This window comes from Schistocerca nitens, chromosome 7 (genome assembly GCF_023898315.1).
Source record: "Schistocerca nitens isolate TAMUIC-IGC-003100 chromosome 7, iqSchNite1.1, whole genome shotgun sequence".
Lineage (NCBI taxonomy): Eukaryota > Metazoa > Arthropoda > Insecta > Orthoptera > Acrididae > Schistocerca > Schistocerca nitens.
In genome coordinates, this window is record NC_064620.1 from 285,704,867 (window position 1) to 285,723,262 (window position 18,396).

General features: G+C 43.1%; 1 protein-coding gene across 1 annotated transcript in view; it reads right to left on the reverse strand.

Moving 5' to 3' along the window:
• Positions 1 to 18,396, reverse strand: part of LOC126195578 (nuclear receptor subfamily 2 group F member 6-like) — a 145,099-nt gene that overhangs the window by 72,925 nt on the left and 53,778 nt on the right. Inside the window, exons 4-5 of the mRNA XM_049934203.1 lie at positions 12,755 to 12,854; positions 8,642 to 8,851 (exon numbers count right to left, since the gene is read on the reverse strand). Of these exons, the coding sequence (XP_049790160.1) occupies positions 8,642 to 8,851; positions 12,755 to 12,854 (310 nt within the window). The remainder of the gene's footprint in view (positions 1 to 8,641; positions 8,852 to 12,754; positions 12,855 to 18,396) is intronic.

Genomic DNA, 18,396 nt, shown 5'->3' on the forward strand with positions numbered 1-18,396 from the left:
TGACGAAACAAATGCTATGTAGGGTCACAGGACACTTATTCCATCTTTTATTTGTGCTTCTGTATGCCGTAAAATTGGTTCTGAACTGGAAATGCAACTCAGACCGCCCTTAACGCGGAATTTGATCCCTTCGAGACAATATAGCTTGACTACAATTTGTTGTTTGTTCAAAACTGCAGATCCCTCAACATCTCCACATATTGCGCGTGAATGGGTTCGAATCTTGGCCGGGCACTAAGGTTTTCATTATGAATTATCAAGCTCTAGCATGAGAACACCTATCTGCTGGTGGACAATAATTTTGATTTTTAATGCATTTTCATTTGTTGTCAACACTAACGATATCTGACGTTTTTGACTCCCAGTGAGACATATAACTATTTGCGAGATCACTGTAAGTTCAAGAATGTTATTCCGAGCTGCTGGTGGAGAAAAATTCGGTAGCTGACGTCTGTTTGTGTGTAGTCAACAACGATATGTGTAGGGTTCGATTCCCAGTCAGCACTGAACTCTTCGTCATATTATTTCTTGTTCAAACATGCTCACATGTCGCTGCTGGTGTAACAAATCCGTATTTAACGTTCCTTTTCTCTAGAATATAACGGCGATAGGTGCCGCGTTGGAGTCCCGGGAAGGAAAAAATTAATGTTTCGTCTCGTCATTTCAGTTAAAACATCTAGCTACTGCCGAGAAAATCCGATATGTCACAGTTGATTGTGCTTCGATAACAATCCGATTAGGTTCTGGGTTCGAATCCATGTCCAACACAAAGCTTTACCTCACGGCATTTCAAGTAAGTTACTTGTGAAGAAGCATTATTTAACATCTCTCGTAGTTCTTTAACAGGGGCAATAGATGCTGGGTAGAAATTCGCGTCCGTTAAAAATGTTCACGTTATGTAATTTAAAGTTGATATTTGCTAACTGATACTGTCTAAAATCGAGGTATAACCTTCTCTGTTAGTTTCCGTCAGTCACGAAATCTTAGTCTGCATGACCTGGGTTTGAATCCATATGCAGAACGAGACGGTTCGTCGTGTCATTTGAAGTTCATACATATTCTCAACTAGCTGCTCGTGAATAACTTAAATTTTTAATGTCATTTTGTGTTAAATAACAAGTACGGTACGTTACTTTGAAGAGGAAATCATGAAAATGACGAACTTACTACGTGCATTACCTATCTGACGTAATAATGAGAGTGATAACATTTCAGGTATGTCATTTATTGCAATAAATGTGAGCTTACAAGCCTTTAAGACAGTCTTATCTGTGATAAGGTGTTCCCTGATATTTCTAGTATCGTGGTATTACTTTACATCTTGAGTTATTGCGATACAGAGCAGTGTTTCCTAGTGGTGACTTTTTGGAACCATTTTCAATAGTCAAACGACTGTACCAAAGAGCGACTAGAGGACCTGCTAGACAGCTGCGTTATGTGGGTTGCATGCGAATCAGGCGAAATGCAATTCAGGTCGTTCGGATATTTTTGAGCACGACTGTACCTATAGTTCGGAAAATGTAGTTTCGATAAAATGAGAAAAGTTCGCAGTGCTTTTGACTCGCCAAATGCCTCTTTCAGAATATTCTAGCACCATATCCTTGCTGGGCAGCTGTTTCTACACTTTTTCAGGCGTCCTTTCCTTAGTCTGAACTCTTCAGTGGTGGCCCCCGCAGCCTTTCAGCTTCAACTACTCGCTGACGATCTATGGCAGTCGGAGGAACTATCATATTATTTCCTTGTTAGATGACCAGTTTGTCCGTTATTTTTGTCCTGCTAATTGCATCATCATTGAAACAGATGACAGCATCCATCATACCTATTTTGAGTACCGTCCTTCCAACAAACACTGTTTTTGGTACATGTAGCCACACACAACTGTTGAAACTATTGTTATGGTTCTGTGTGTGGCCATGTAGACATCTGCAATATAATTTTGTATCTGCAAAGTCCCTCTATATTGACTTTATTGTTTGCATGATTGTGGAAGTGCGACAGTGAACTGAAAGGAGACGTGGCTGGTGTACAGACTTTTGTTCAAAGAGCGTTTAAGAACAAATAAGCAATTTGAAAGTTGATAATGCACACATTTTTGGAATCGGGAGAAATTTGTCTTTCAGATGGAGATAATTTTTTTTTATATTTCTCAGTCATTTTCACGACCAGGTCACCTTAACATGATTGTAATCCCGAATGGTGTTTTGGTGAAACTGATGTTCGGTGGTTGATGAGTCTTAATTTGATAAGGCAATCTGGATGGCTGCCCTATAGTACTGACGATACTGATGTATGGCGTTTCCAGGGTTGCGTCTTCTCAGGTTGTTTGAATTTCTTGATACCAGTTTTCTTGATCCCAATTTACCGTTTCTTGATGCCAGTTTCCTGTCGTATTTTAGACAGCCTTTTAAAATGACGGAATGTCGACGCGTGTAAGGCAATTTTGGAAATAATAATCAACGTAGTCAAGAGCTTGAGAGTAGTCACGTATATCCAATGGCCGTTTCATCTCATAGTATTTTCATGCAAATCGTAGCTCAGGATTTTGTAGACGGACATAGGAAAATATATATTATTTTGAGAATAAATAAAAAAATAAATGTCGTGTGACTAGGGCCTCCCGTCGGGTAGACCGTTCGCCGGATATGACGCCACTTCAGCGACTTGCGCATCGATGGGGATGAAATGAAGATCATTAGGACAACATAACACCCAGTCACTGAGCGGAGAAAATCTCCGACCCAGCCGGGAATCGAATCCGGGCCCTAAGGACTGACATTCTGTCGCGCTGACCCCTCAGCTACCGGGGGCAAACATTTTGAGAATTACTGACATGAAGCTGTTGATGGAAGAAATCTGGAAAGCGGTAAATGCATCGGAATGTACCATTCACAGACCGCTCGTGTGGTTGAGCTCACACGCACGTTGAAGCCGCCTCGAAGTGACGTATGGAGTGTGTGTTAACGGTGCTAAGACGTTAGTTGCATTCCTCTCATCAGTTGCTGTTCTTTTTCGTTGGCGTATTTTTATTCTTCACAGTTCCAGTTGCTTGGAATTTTAATGTTTGTAACGACAGATCAAGTTAGATTGGCACGATCAGGATTCATTTCAACATAAATCTGACATTCGCCAAAACTGTAAATCACATCCGCGTTTTGGATAGCTTCAGAAGTATGTTGTGTGATCACTCAACTGAAGGGCTTCAAGCCCGAAGTTAAACTCAAGAACTACGCCTGAGTTACATGTTTCCTCATATTTCGTACATCAGTGCGTTCGTTTGTGGGATACGTAAAGTTTTTAGAGTTATGTAATTTAGTTTCACGTCACATTCCATTATCAGTCAATTCATTTTGCCATCTACGTGTCGTGGGATTTAGTTATACGATTTCAGATTCCTTTTGGAATAATGTTTATTTATCTTTGATTGATTACGTCATTATGAACTAGCAGCTGTATGTTAGACAAACCTAGAGATACAAAAAGAACAACTGTTAACGTAAAACTTTGTAGCGAAAAAATAAACAGCTTATTACTAAAGAAAATATCTCGCACATCTAATGAAAACTCTGTAATCTGATGAATTAATCTACAAGAGAGCCAAAAGTCACCAGTTCTCATTTCACGACAAAGGAATCACCAAAAATTGGGACTATTATGGAGACTACAATAAACTTTCGGGAAGTCTAACAAAATTTAAGTAGGTAACATTGTTGTGAGGTCTTCATCTACATATCTGCGTGGATACTTTGCAAATCACACGTAAGTGCCTGGCAGAGGGATAATCGAACCACCTTTACAATAATTCTCTATTATTCCACCGCGTGGAAGAAACGAAAACCTATATGTTTGTGTGTGAGCTTTGATTTCCCTTATTTTATTATTATAATCGTTTCTCCCTATGTAGGTCGGCGTCAATAAAATATTTTCTTATTTGGAGGAGAAAGTTGGTTATTGACATTTCGTGAGAAGATTCCGCCGCAACGAAACACGCCTTTGTTTTAATGGTGTCCATGCTAAATCCGGTATCATGTCTGTGACACTCTTTCCCCTATTTCGCGATAATATGAAACGTTCTGCTCTTCTTTGAACTTTCTCTATATAATCGGTTAATCCTATCTGATAAGGGTCCCACACCGCGCAGGAGTACTCCAAAAGAGGACGGACAAGCGTAGTCTTGGCAGTCTCCTTAGTAGATCTGTTACATCTTCTAAGTGTTCTACCAATAAAACGCAGTCTTTGGTTTGCCTTCCCCACAGCATTTTCTGTGTGTTCTCTCCAATTTAAATTGTACGTAATTGCAATTCCTAGGTATTTAGCTGAATTTACGGCCTTTAGATTTGACTGATTTATCGTGTAACCGAAGTTTAACTGATTCCGTTTAGCGCTCATTAGGATGTAAAGGGAGACCAAGGGATGAATACACTAAGCAAATTCAGAATGATGTAGGTTGCAGTAATTACTCAACGTTGATGACCTCACACTTTTCAGTATTTAGGGGCAACTGCCAATTCTCGCACCATTTGGTTATTTTTCTAAATCGTTTTGCAATTTGTTTTAATCTTATGATGAGTTTACTAGGCGATAAACACCAGCATCATCTGCAAACAACCTAAGACGGCTGCTCAGATTGTCACCTAATTCGTTTATCTAGATGAGGAACACCAGAGGGTCTATAACAATACTTTGGGGAATGCCCGAAATCACTTGTGTTTTCCTCGATGACTTTTCGTCAATTACTACGAACTGTGACCTCTCTGACAGGAAATCACGAATCCAGTCACATAACTGAGACGACATTCCATAAGCACGTAATTTCACTAAAATCCGCTTGTGTGGTACAGTGTCAAATGCCTTTTGGAAATATAAAAATACGGAATCAACTTGAAATGCCTTGTCAATAGCACTCAACACTTCGCGTGAGTAAAGAGCTAGTTGTGTTTCACAAGAACGATGTTTTCTAAATCCATGTTGACTGTGTCAATAGACCGTTCTCTTCGAGGTAATTCATAATGTTCGAACACAATATATGTTCCAAAATCCTGCTGCATATCGACGTTAGCGCTGCGGGCCTGTAATTTAGTGGATTACTCCTACAACCTTTCTTTAATATTCCTGTGACCTGAACAACTTCTATGGGTATGGATCTTTCGTCGAGCTAGCGGTTGTGTGTGATTGTTACGTATGCAGCTATTGAATCAGCATACTCTGAAAGGGATCTAACCGGTATACAGTCCGGACCAGAAGATTTGCGTTTAGTAAGTGATTTAATTTGCTTCACTACTCCGTGGACGTCTACCTTTAAGTTACTCTTGCATACAGCTGTTCTTGGTCTGAGTTCTGGAATATTTATTTCGTCTTAAATGGTGAAGGCCCATATCTTCAATCACCTAAGATGTCATCTCATATTTTTATTAATTTGAATTCTTTTAAATTTTTAATGTGTAAGTCAATAAGTGAATCAGCGCCTAGATTCAGTGCCCCTTAGGTTTAATACTTCGGTTAAGAAAACACCGTGAAAAAAGGAATCGTTGAGACAAGTATTGTGCTGGTCAGACAATCTCGTGAGAACAGCGTGTTTTGCTGCTGTGAATCGTTGCGTGGTGTTCACATGATCAAAGCGTGGCAGGCAGATGGAGAAATTGTGCTAAAGGGACGCCAACCTAGCATTCCGAGGGTGGGGAAGATCACAGAGGGATGAAATAGAGTAGCTGAAGAGGTAACAGTACTACAGTGAATGGACCGCGGACACGGTTAGGGGTATGTGTGCAAAGGGACAAAAATTAACGGTTATAATAAAAACATGTTGTGGTCTGATGGTTCATTTAAGTTAAGGGTAGTCAACGTTTTTTCCCTACCGTACACTTTTGTACTTCTGTTAGTAGCTAAATTTTCTAATCCCCCGCCATTTCCTCGGCAATAGTGTTTTATAAGGTAGGGAAGTAACTTTACTTTACAAGATCTATAATGCAAAGTAACAGCAAGTTAAGTCACATAATAATGACTAGCTTAGCGCCCGCTGCTTCGCTCGCGGCGACTGTATGGCCTTCAGAGATGTTTTCCTTTTTTTTAAAATGGAATTTTTATGTCGTTCACAAGTTGCAACAGCATCTAAACTTTTCACGCTAGTTAAGGCCATATAAGGATAGTCTTTTCCGAATTTATTTCTGACCAAAAAGCGATTCCGGTAGCCAGAGTCCAAAGTTTTTCTTAAGTATGCCTTTAGCGTTCTTGTGGCCATATATCCATAGCAAAGCAACTTGCATCCATAACAAATATTTCTTTATATTTAACCGAGAAGCGAAATACCAGTTCTCATAAATTTAGCTTTAAAATTTTTGAATATAACGTAACATTTTCTTTAAAAAATTTCATCCCCCCTTGCGCTCCCTTAGCGGTTGAATTTCCAAAAACACTGAAACGCGAACTTCTTTTATTTCTAGCCGAGAAGACAAATACCAATTACCATATATTTAGCCTCAAAAATCCTTTAGTAGTTCTTTAGTAATTATTATTTTCAAAAAAACTTGCACCCACTATTTTACTCTCTCAGTAGTTGAATTTCCGAAAACGCTGAAGTACATATATTTTTTTTATTCTCTGACTGAAAAACCAAATACCAGTTTTCGTAGATCTAGCTTTAAAATTCCCTTCATAGCGACATACTTTCAAAAAGCCTTTCATTCCCTATTTTACCCCCTAATGAGTGGAATTTCGGACAATCCATTGTTAAGCGATACCTACAGTATACGATCCACACCCTCTCCAAACTTCAAGTTTCTGTCCTTAGCGGTTTGCGCTGGGTGATGATGAGTCAGTGAATCACCCTGACCCTGTTTCACCCCCTTAGGGGTTGATTATCCAAAAACAGTGTAACATGTATTTTTTCATCTCTATCCGAGAAGCCAAACACCAGTTTATAAAGATTTAGCTTTAAAGAAGGTTTCTCAATGCAATATTTTCATAATAAGTTTCACCCCATTTTCACCCCTTTAGGGATTGAATTTCCAAAAACACTGACATGGGTATGTTTGTAGATTTAGCTTCAAAAATGGTTACACAATGAAATATTTTCATAAAACTTTTATCCCCCGTTTTACCTCCACAGGGACTGAATTTCCAAAAACAGTAAAACTCGTAATTTTCGTAGGTCTAGTTTCAAAATTGTCTTAATTGCGACATTTTTCAAAAAAACACTTTCATCCCCTATTTCAACCCCTTGGGGTGAGAATTTTGGAAACTCCCTTCTCAAACGACGCCTGCAGTATATGATCCACACCTTCTCCAAATTTCAAGTTTCTATGCTTAGCGGTTTGGGCTAGGCGGAGATGCATCAGTCAGTCAATTAGTCAGAACATTGCCTTTTGTGTATAGAGATTACACTTGTCAAATACTTCGTGCGAAAATTTTATGCAACCCTAATGCGCCTACTGGCCACCATGAAAGTTAGTACGTACACTAGAAGGCAGCAGGGACCAGGTTGACTACCACTGATCTACGGGAGCTTACCAGAATATTTAATCTATGTCTATTACTGTTGAGTGAAACATCATTAGGGGAAATCTGCTATGGATTGTGGCTGAAAAAAAAAAAAAGAGCTATGAGCACTATGGGACTTAACATCTATGGTCATCAGTCCCCTAGAACTTAGAACTACTTAAACCTAACTAACTCAAGGACAGCACACAACACCCAGTCATCACGAGGCAGAGAAAATCCCTGACTCCGACGGGAATCGAACCCGGGAACCCGGGCGCGGGAAGCGAGAACGCTACCGCACGACCACGAGCTGCGGACATTGTGGCTGCACCTCGGCCGCTGGGAAGATAACACCTTACCTGCTAGTAAGGCCAGGTGAAAGACGTCTGTATTGTGCAACGACTGGAATGTGGAAGGAGGACTTACCTACGAGCTCAAGTACAAAAGCCTTGGTATTGCTGTATAGAACAAAGTATACGTGTCCATGGTAATGGCTGCTACGGAGTTTAGCCGATACCTGGAGTAATTACAGAACAGTAGCAGCTCCGGGAACTCTGAGGCTGTTTGCGGATACCGGACGGATGTGAATGTTTATAGTAGCAAAAGTGTTGCTTTGCTTTTTTAAGACGATAGCTGTGGTTTCCGGACAACGGCTAAATTGCAAATGCACCTGGAAGGACCTAGCACGGCAGTGGGGGACGGCTCTGGAGACAAGTGAGCAGTGGGCGCTCGGTTTTATGGATTTTGGCGATATAACCAGTGAAAAAAGGATGCGGGCGAATAGTGTGTCCGAGTGTGGGGAGGGGATGTTGACTGTCGCTGTTAGGCTAGGGTCAGTGGCTACAAATGTGATTACGGAGTGCAGGCTGCAGTGAGAGAGGGCAGAATCAGCAAAAAGGAAGAGATTGGCTGTTCGGATTGGAGGAGCGGAAAGAAGGAGAGACGCAATGGCTTCAGTGAAAGGTAGAGAGCCGAATGGAATTTTCTATAGTTTATTTGCAAGTGGAAGTACTTTTATTCGATGGAAGACTGGAGAATATTTGCACCTAACTGTTTTACTGAGGTTAAACTAAAGCTTACATAGAAACATTAATTATCAGAGATTAATGAAACAGCATCACTTTTAATTTATACCGGTTTTATGGTGGCAGGAACGTGCTGTGCTCACCTTTGTCGTGACGGCCAGCCTCCTCTGAGCTGGTGACTTCGTCCTCGTTGCTGCTGGCGCCGCCCCCGCAGGTGCTGCCGGTGGTGGAGGGGCAGACGGGCGCCGTGGGCGGCACGTGGTGGACGCCGTGGGCGGCGGAGATGGAGCCAGGGGACACGCCCACCAGCGGCGTGGGCGGCTGCAGCAGCGGCAGCAGGTGCACGGGCAGGCCTGCGCACGAGGTCTCATCTGTCTGCCGTAAGGAACTCAAGAATGGATAGAGAGGTTGCTACACAGCCGAAAGGCGAATTATTGTGGATGAAGGTAAGCGTCAAACGTGAATACAATCTGGTAATCTCACGCTGTTATAGAACACCCGCCTCTGGAATTGTAGTGCTCAAAATGGCTCAAATGGCTCCGAGCACTATGGGACTTAACTTCTGAGGTCATCAGTCCCCTAGAACTTAGAACTACTTAAACCTCACTAAGCTAAGGACAACACACACATCCATGCCCGAGGCGGGATTCGAACCTGCGACCGTAGCGGATCGCGGGTCCAGACTGTAGCGCCTAGAACCACTCGGTCACTCCGGCCGGCTGTAGAGCTCAAGAATCAATATTCCGCAACACTCCTGACGATATGTGGCAGAGGGTACTACTGGTACTTCTTTTCGTATTCAATTCTCGAATTGTTCGGCGAAAGAGCGATTGTCGCTTTTCAAGGAGGAGGAGGAAGTGTCTGACGTCCCGTCAACGACGAGGTCATTAGAGGCGGAGCACAAGCTCGGAGGCCGGCCGGTGTGGCCGAGCGGCTCTAGGCGCTACAGTCTGGAACCGCGCGACCGCTACGGTCGCAGGTTCGAATCCTGCCTCGGGCATGCGTGTGTGTGATGTCCTTAGGTTAGTTAGGTTTAAGTAGTTCTAAGTTCTAGGGGACTGATGACCTCAGATGTTAAGTCCCATAGTGCTCAGAGCAATTTTGAACAAGCTCGGATTAGGGAAAGATGGGAGAGGAAATCAGCAGTGCCCTTTCAAAGGAATCATCCCGGCATTTGCTTGAAGCGATATTAGGAAGTCTCGGAAAACCTAAATCAGAATGGCCGGACACGGGCCTGAACCGCCGCCCCCCCTTCCCCCCGAATGTGACTCCGGTGTGATAACCACTGCCACCTCGCTCGGTTGGTTTCACCTTTCAAGAAAAGTGGTTACTGCAGTAAGGAAATAAGGAGCTAGAGCGAGCACTCCATTCAAGAAGAGAGAAGTTCAGTTGTAATGACTAATGGTAAAATTTTCCTCCGGTTCGCTAACAAGACTACATATCAGATCGAGAAAGTCTTGCACAAGTATGTGGTTGAGCCGATCTTGAGACCAACAAGGAAAATAAAAGAATACTTAGAAACGAAAATATATACAGCACCAACTAGCTACGCCTGTGGTATACAAAGTCCTTTGTAGTCGTGGGTGACCATACATTTGCATCACAAAAGAAAGTATTAACACCCGCTTCGCTGAATACAGAACAAACGGCTACCTGAAACATACTGGCAAATCGGCCGTAGCCGAACATGTTTTCCGAGATAGAAACCACGCAATAAAATTTAGTGAGACAAACATTTTGCGAAAGACAACTCTATATCCACTAGAACATGTGTAGATAAGCCATAGAGATTCACAAACACCATAATAATTTTAACTGAAAATAAGGTGTCAAGTTGGATAAACAACAGAATTCCGATCGCGACAACAGAATTAAGATCGATTATCGAAGGCGCCAGACAGAGATAATAACACAATCAGCGTCACGTGACAAACGGTGGTTCTATAAATTCGGGACACCTAGAACCGTTGATTCTGTTGCCGCTTTATCTCCGAAGACCTCTTCCGCAGTCGGAGACAAGACGCCGAGGGAAAGCTTTATGCAGGATGAACATTACAAAAACCGACAAACTGCAGAGAGAGATTCCTCACTGAAAATGAATGAAAAAAGTCTTATGAACATATGTCCGGGAAATGCATCGTTGTCACGGCAGATGACGCTTACGAATGGCAGGTCGCCTAATAGGGTTACAAGAAGCTGGATGTGTCTTCCGCGATACTGCAAAAAGACTTGGCAGGAATGTACCCTCTGTACGTGATTGCGCTGGCAGCTGTTGTCACGGGAATGTACGGTCTCAAGAAGACCGAACTCCGAAAGGCCACGTGGCACTACCGAGAGGGAAGACCATCGTGTTCACCTTGTGGCTCTGGCGCATCGTACTGCATCTGCAGCAGCAGCACAGTGTCAACGAACTGTTACAAATCTGTTACTTCAAGGACAGCTCCGAGTCAGATGTCCTGTAGCGTGCATTCCACTGACCTCAAACCAACGCAATATCGACTTCACTGATGTCAAGCGAGAGATCGTTGGGCAGGGTGAAGATCTGTAGTGGTTTCTGATGATAGCTTGTTCTGCCTGTGTCCACCTCCGTAGCGTAGCGGTACCGTTTCCGCATACCACGCAGGGGGCACGGGTTCGATTCCCGGCAGGGGACTGGATGTTGTGTGTCCTTCATCAACATTTTCATCATCATTGACCCGCAAGTCGCCGAAGTGGCGTCAACTAAAAAGGACTTGCAATACTGCGGCCCAACTCCTCCCCATGGGGCCTTCCGACCAACAATGCCATACGCTCATTTCATTCATTTTCTGCCTCATTGCCAGTGATAGTCTTGCGTTGGTTCGGAGGAAGCTAGATTAGGGCCTGCAACCAATCTGATTGCGTGCTAAACTGGTTCAAATGGCTCTGAGTACTATGGGACTTAACATGTGAGGTCATCAGTCCCATAGAACTTATAACTACATAAACCTAACTAATCTAAGGACATCACACACATCCATGCCCGAGGCAGGATTCGAACCTGCGACCGTAGTAGTCGCGCGGTTCCGGACTGAAGCGCCTAGAACCGCTCGGACACAACGGCCGGCTGCGTGCTAAACACACTGGACTTACACCTAGAGCTATGGTCTGGGATGCGATTTCATGTGACAGCAGGAGCTCTCTCGCAGTTATTCCACGCACATATTGTGCTGCCATTTATGAACAGCGTTCCAGGGGGTGTTTTCCAACAGGATAACGCTCGCCCACATACCGCTGTTGTAACCGAATATGCTCTACAGAGTGTCGGCATATTGCCTTGGCCTGCTCGATCACCAGATCTGCCTCCAACAGTCATCGTATCAGGTGTGGCCAGAAAGCCACCTACAACCAGCTTTAACCCAAGTGCAACAGGCATGGAACTCCATCCCACAAACTGACACCCGGCACCTGTACGACACGATGCATGCACGTTTGCACGCTTGCATTCAACATTCTGGCGGTTACACCGGTTATTAATGTACCAGCATTTCTCATCTGCGATAGTTTATCTAGCGCTTACATTAACCTGTGATCTTGCAATGCTAATCTATTAAATATGTTACCTAGACAAATGTAAGCTCGAAATTTCATTTCTCTACATTATTTTTTGTTGTTGTGATTTTTCCATCTGAGTATTAGGAGTTCTAAGAAGTAACAAAAGTCTATCCAGAGTTAATTTGTCACGCTGTAGCGGAGTATGTAATGACTGGAGCTTTCATAGCAGGCTAAAACTATGTGTGAAACAGGGTCCTGAGCCTTTCACATTAGCAGGCAAGTGCTCCGCCGACTGAGTCATCCAAGGACAACTGACGACATTTCTTCACAGGAGAAAAGGTACTGACGAAAGTAAAGCTGCGAGGCCGACCGTCAGTCGTACTTGTATAAGACGGTGGGGCCTTTGTCATAATATCTGTCTCCAGGTCAGGTGTGGCCAGAAAGTTTCAACATAAATTTATGTCTTCTGACAACTTGTTTCTAAACACCATGCATGTAAAAGGTCAGTTTAGCGATTGACTACCAATGTAATATTGCATAATTTAATGTAAAAACATACGTTATGCCACGGAATGTGGTGTACGCACAGGATATTTGAGGATATTTCAGCGTTAAAAAGCAATCTGTTATCTTCGTGGGTGGAAGTGATGTACAGAGAATGTTGATTTTCTTCCGTAGATGAACCAGCATATGACAGATAAGCGCTGCTAGGTTTTCTTTTTCCTTCTGGGAAACACACATACCAGCATGTTGTTGGGTGAAGACGTGATGCGTCGGCAAGGCGAGCGCAGGGTAGAGCAGTCCAGGGTCGAGCGTGAGCTGTGGGGGCGGCTGCGGAGGCGGCTGCGGGGGCGGCAGGCCAAGTCCGAGGCCCAGGCCCAGTCCCAGCCCCAGGCGCGGTGGCGGCTGTGGGGGCGGGCGCGACACCAGCCGGGGGGCGCGCTCGTGCTGCACCGCTGTGGACAGGCGGGAAACGTGCAGCGTCACTGCAGCACCACCGTGCTGTACTGCTGTTAACAGAGGTACACCCGAAGGTACTACATACACGTACCAACAAAAGTTTTTAATCGAACCTTTATTTCGAAACTCATGGCAAAGAAAAAAAATGGAGTCTGAGGCATTCATTTGGAATGTGTCCAGATAAATAAATAAAATAACTGTGTAGAGACAAAATCATCTGTTTCACATGTATGGTTTTCGACAGCATCTCTGAGCAACATCCCTTGCTCCAATGCATTCTTGAAATCCATTGGGGCATGCCATCAATGAAGTTATCACGCCAGCAGTGGCCCAAACTGAGCTTCTCTTCAATGGAGATTCTACGTAGATCGCGCAGAGCACGTGGTCGATGCCGAAGTCCAAAAAAAGGCTCTTTTCAATCGACCTCAAATGTTTTGGATTGGATTCAAGTTCGCGGAACAGGCAGGCCACTTCGTTCTGGTGATCCTAAGGTGCTGAAGGAACCTGTTCACGAGAGTAACTCGATGACCATGAGAGTTATTAACCATCAAGATGGTCACTGAAATGTTGACCGTGTTGTTCCGCTATTGGTTGCATAATCTCGTCCCTGTACCTAGGAGCAATGAGACTACCCGCAATAACCACGAGAGCTTTACGGTGGCCCCATGTAGTGCACCCGAGAACATCATTCCACCACCATCTTGTTGCCCCTGCTCAAAATGGTTCAAATGGCTCTAAGCACTATGGGGCTTAACATCTGAGGTCATCAGTCCGCTAGACTTAGAGCAACTTAAACCTAACTAACCTAATGACATCACACACATCGATGCCCGAGGCAGGATTCGAACCTGCGACCGTAGCAGCCGTGCGGTTCCGGACTGAAGCGCCTAGAACCGCTTGGCCACAACGGCCAGCGTTGCTCCTGTGCTATACAATGTCGGAAACATTCGATACTATCCAAACACGCCGTCTGCCATTATCAGGGTACAAACAGATATGCGTTTCTTCCGTAAACAACACCTGACGCTAATTATGGGGCGTCCATTCTACATGATTCCTTGCCCCAGTGTAACGGAGTCCATGGTGTTGTGGTGTACTACGCGGTGCTCGCCAGAATCGTCGCGAATGGAGATTGGCATCATGCAATCGTCTCCCAACTGTATTATGCGATACATGACGTCTGTAGCCTCTCCGAAAGCCTTTCTCGGGCTGTCACTCTACGCTTGCTTTGACTCAAAAGTCGTAGATATTTATGACCCAGTACACCTGACGAACGTGGACGGCCTGTGCGGTGTAATTCCTCAAGCCTACTTGTCAATCGAAAGCGATTTCATATCTGCACCACATGATTTTCACTTCGGTACACACTTCTACCAACTTCGCTGTTGACAAGCTTTCTTCCCGTAAAGCGATGATGCGGCACGATCGGTGGTCACGACTGTTCTCTGACGCACGATGGATGTTCGTTCTACTATTCCACACACGTCTGTAGTGTGTGCCTACTGATGCTTTACTTTCATATCAAATGCTGCAATCCATTGGAGTGCGGTATTCCACCCGTAGATAGCGCTCACTGTAACTGTCCGTTAGAGAGCCTATATACCTACACAGGCTCCCTCCTGCTTGTATGTTTACAAACGGCTGGTCCCGGCAGAGGTTCGAGTCCTCCCTCGGGCATGGGTGTGTGTGTTTGTTCTTAGGATAATTTACGTTAAGTAATGTGTCAGCTTAGGGACTGATGACCTTAGCAGTTAATTCCCATAAGATTTCATACACTTTTTTTTTATTCAGTCTCATTTGAGAACGAAGGATAAAATTAATGTTTAGCGATTACTGAGGGCGTGGTTAGGCACGAACCTAAGAGGACAGCTTAAATCGCTGGAAGTAAATCGAGGAGCAATAACATCATATGTTTCCTTGTCACAAAGTCGTCAGTCGATCATGCGGTTGTCGATATTGCTCGCGACGTCAAACTGACGTCACATTTGCGGGAACTGTGAAACGAGGCATTATCCACTCTTTTAGGGTAGTTGAATTAATGGAAGAAGCGTTTTTTGCTATTTTTGTTTCATTGTGTTTCAGATTATCTCTACATGGTCCAAATCAAGTGGTATGGTGGAAACTCAGAACAGTATATCGCTTCAAAACAGCATCTGCTTTAAAAGCAGGCTTTGGTTTATTAAAACGCACAATTTGTAAAAGTTCGGTTCAAAACTGATTTTTTTCTGAATTAACCATTCAATTATGTCCTTTTTTTCGAGTTGCAGCAGTGGCGGGGGAGCCTAATTCTCCGAACAGTGTGATACAGCGCGTTACCAAGAACAACAGCACCACTAGCTGGGATGTTAGGAAATTCTATTTGTGATAATTATCCCTTTACATATCACCGTGATAATCCTGGGATTTAGGTTCAGAATCATACACTGACTATGCTATCTCTATGGGTCCTCGAGAGTGGTCAACAATCGCTCTGCTATTAGTCAGTGCAGCCGGAATTCTTCATGCTAACGACGTTTTCGTGGTATAAAGCGCAGGCAGCCACGTTTTGTCCGTGAGCATCTCTGGTGTTTCCATTATTTTTTTATTGCTCTCAAGTATTCCACACGTTTTGCAACGATGTCGGAACGCTGAGTTAGGATGGTTCTCTTATTTTTACATTTTTTGAATCGAATCACCATCTCTATCAAAATTTACCGAAATTTATCCTTCATTCCCTGAAAATTTATGTCAGTTTTTGAAAATATAAGTAGTTTACTCAATGATCTCTTCATAATACTTTACTCTTACGTTTTATCGAAGTCATCTAGAGAGAGCATATTTCTAGGGCGCCCTTGTTTTCTAGGAGTTTTAATTTTCTCGCGGTTTCTGCTACTTTCTTAACAGCTTTGAAATGTAATTTATAGTTCTTTCTGACTTTCCTATAACATTTTTGTCTCCCGCAAGACTTCCTTTTGTACATGTATCATTACCTCAGTCTGCGTTTTTTCTTCCTGGCACACTTTTACGAATTTGAATCTGAGCTCTTTTTCACTTGAATGTGCCCTCTTTCCTCCATTTTACATTCTCAGGGTTATTCATGATTATGGATAAAATCGCACTGCTCTACGGACTACATTTCACGAGACACTCTAAAACGTTTCACAATTAATCTTAAAGTATTGATGGTGCGATGAATTTTGCTTAGTCACTACAATACTTCTTTACTTAAGCGTCACCGCCTGTTTCCAATAACAGCCACGGGAAGCCAGATACAATAATATCGTGGTTGGATAGTAATTGCATAACATATTGCAAACCTTTTGGTGATGTATGTGTAGACAATGATGAGCCGAACGTTGTCGTCACGAACCGTCGGTAACAGGTTACTGGAAGCTTCGTTGACATTTCGAGTTTTTTGTTTTCATGTGCTTCCTCTTTACTCTGTATGTGTTATCTTTGTGGCCTAAAATACGTTCTTGTTTTGCTCTTTAATATGAAACATTATCATGTTTTGCTTTGTTTGGATTGCTGCATGAATCCCCTTTTAAATGAGCTTATGCACTGTGTGAAACCACAGTAGACTGTGGCAAAACTAAACGGAATATGCAGCACTATTTTATGAACTGAGATGCGACAGCGAATCGATAATGACAGTCGGGCAATAGGAAGGCGTGTGGCGTCGTGGAGTACGCCGGGTGTATGTTGTGTAATCGTGCTAGACAGAATCACACAATAATTCATGGCCACTTTCTTATTTTTCGGTAATGGCTGAAACTAAGCTTAAAGGTGGACGTTATGGAATAAAATGTTAGACTGTGTGCGTACTGTGAGTTTAGTAATGCACGAGCGAATGGACTGTGATTGTCGTGAGAACCGAACTGTTTGCGGCTAACCGTACATCACAAACTAAAATACTCCCGAGTTACTATCTCGTTTGCAACTTAGTGAACTTCCGCACACATTAAAACATTAACTGTCTCCATGGAGGTTTTTAAATTGCTTATGAGGTTTGGTACAGTTTTCGCTAGAATTGTAAATACATTACTGTTATCGCTAAAAGTGGACGGACTGTAAAGCCACGATCGGCGAGTCACAGTGGAGTTTATCCTTTTTCAGAACTTTGTTTAGGACGTTGATAACGGAATAGTTTATGTGCGACGAACGTCCTAATTGCACACATACAAACTGGGATTTTAAAAGCAATAACTACGTCCGACCGCTCCGTGGTTAAAGGATTACGACGGAGGACAATATTGCCTTCTATAGGAGCCTATAGCAATCAAGAAGATGTATTGGTGTCAGTTTCATGACTAATGGAGCCATGAGAATTACGTCGTCAGTACCAACGAGCTGCCGGTAACGTCACGACGCATCGTCTACAAAAAAAATAAGCTGCAACGTCAAGTGCTCCCTCCCTGTAAAGACTCAAATAATTTCGCCTAGTTTTAAATGTAATTTCTTTTTCTTTTGTGACAAGCTTTCTCGATACTTGCTTTGTTTAAAAACAAATGTAATTTCAATGAAGTGTGTTGGAGTCTGCGTTCACCTACCATAAACAGTAGTTATTGCTATTTCCTATCTCTGTTTCTCCTTTATTTTATTGTAGCTGCTATTACATGCTTTTACATAAGTGGGCGGTACTTTACCGGGTGAGTTTACGCATTTTATTGTGATATTATGTGCCTGCCAGCGTAAATTTTGGCGTCCGCCTTTAGATTCCAAGCACTGACCTATCATAGCCAAGTTGCCCGCTCGCTATTCGTGCAAGGCACGTTACATGTGGAAATTTTAAATCTGACAGTTGTCAACTATGTAAATCATGTTTTCATTCAACAAGACATATTCATGACCAAGTGAGAATTTATTTGGCTCTTACAGTTATAAATGAACGAAATTATAGTCATTTTCTGAATTAATTACGAATTGATTACGGGAGTTTTCGTGTTTCATGTTCTTTTACTGTCTGTTACTTCCGTTAAGTTTGGGAGTAAAAGGGGTTCATTTGGTGTCCAAACAATCATAATTCACGTCAGTATTATACAAAGTAGATATCTAATAATTTTCTTCACATGTCGCTCTGTTCGTGACGGGACTGAATAACACAGCATGCTGTGGCTGATATGGCTTTATTTCGTTACACTACAGAGAACCGTTTCCTTCGCACTCTGTATTTCCAGGACGAACCATTGGCATAAACGATATTGGACAATGATACCGACGGTTCGCTCAGACTGTTGGTTGTGGTGCAGTGACTGCAACAAGTTGCAATCAGATCGAATCGGAGCAACAGTATGTGCTAGAAGACTAGGCACGGGTCGTTCCAGAATGAGAAGACAGATGGATTGTTCGACTGGTTCTGACGAATAGCCGGATGAAAACACCTGAACTCTGGGCAGAGCTTGCAGGAAGTGTCACTATCAACGGTAGGGAGCAGGTTACTGTAAGC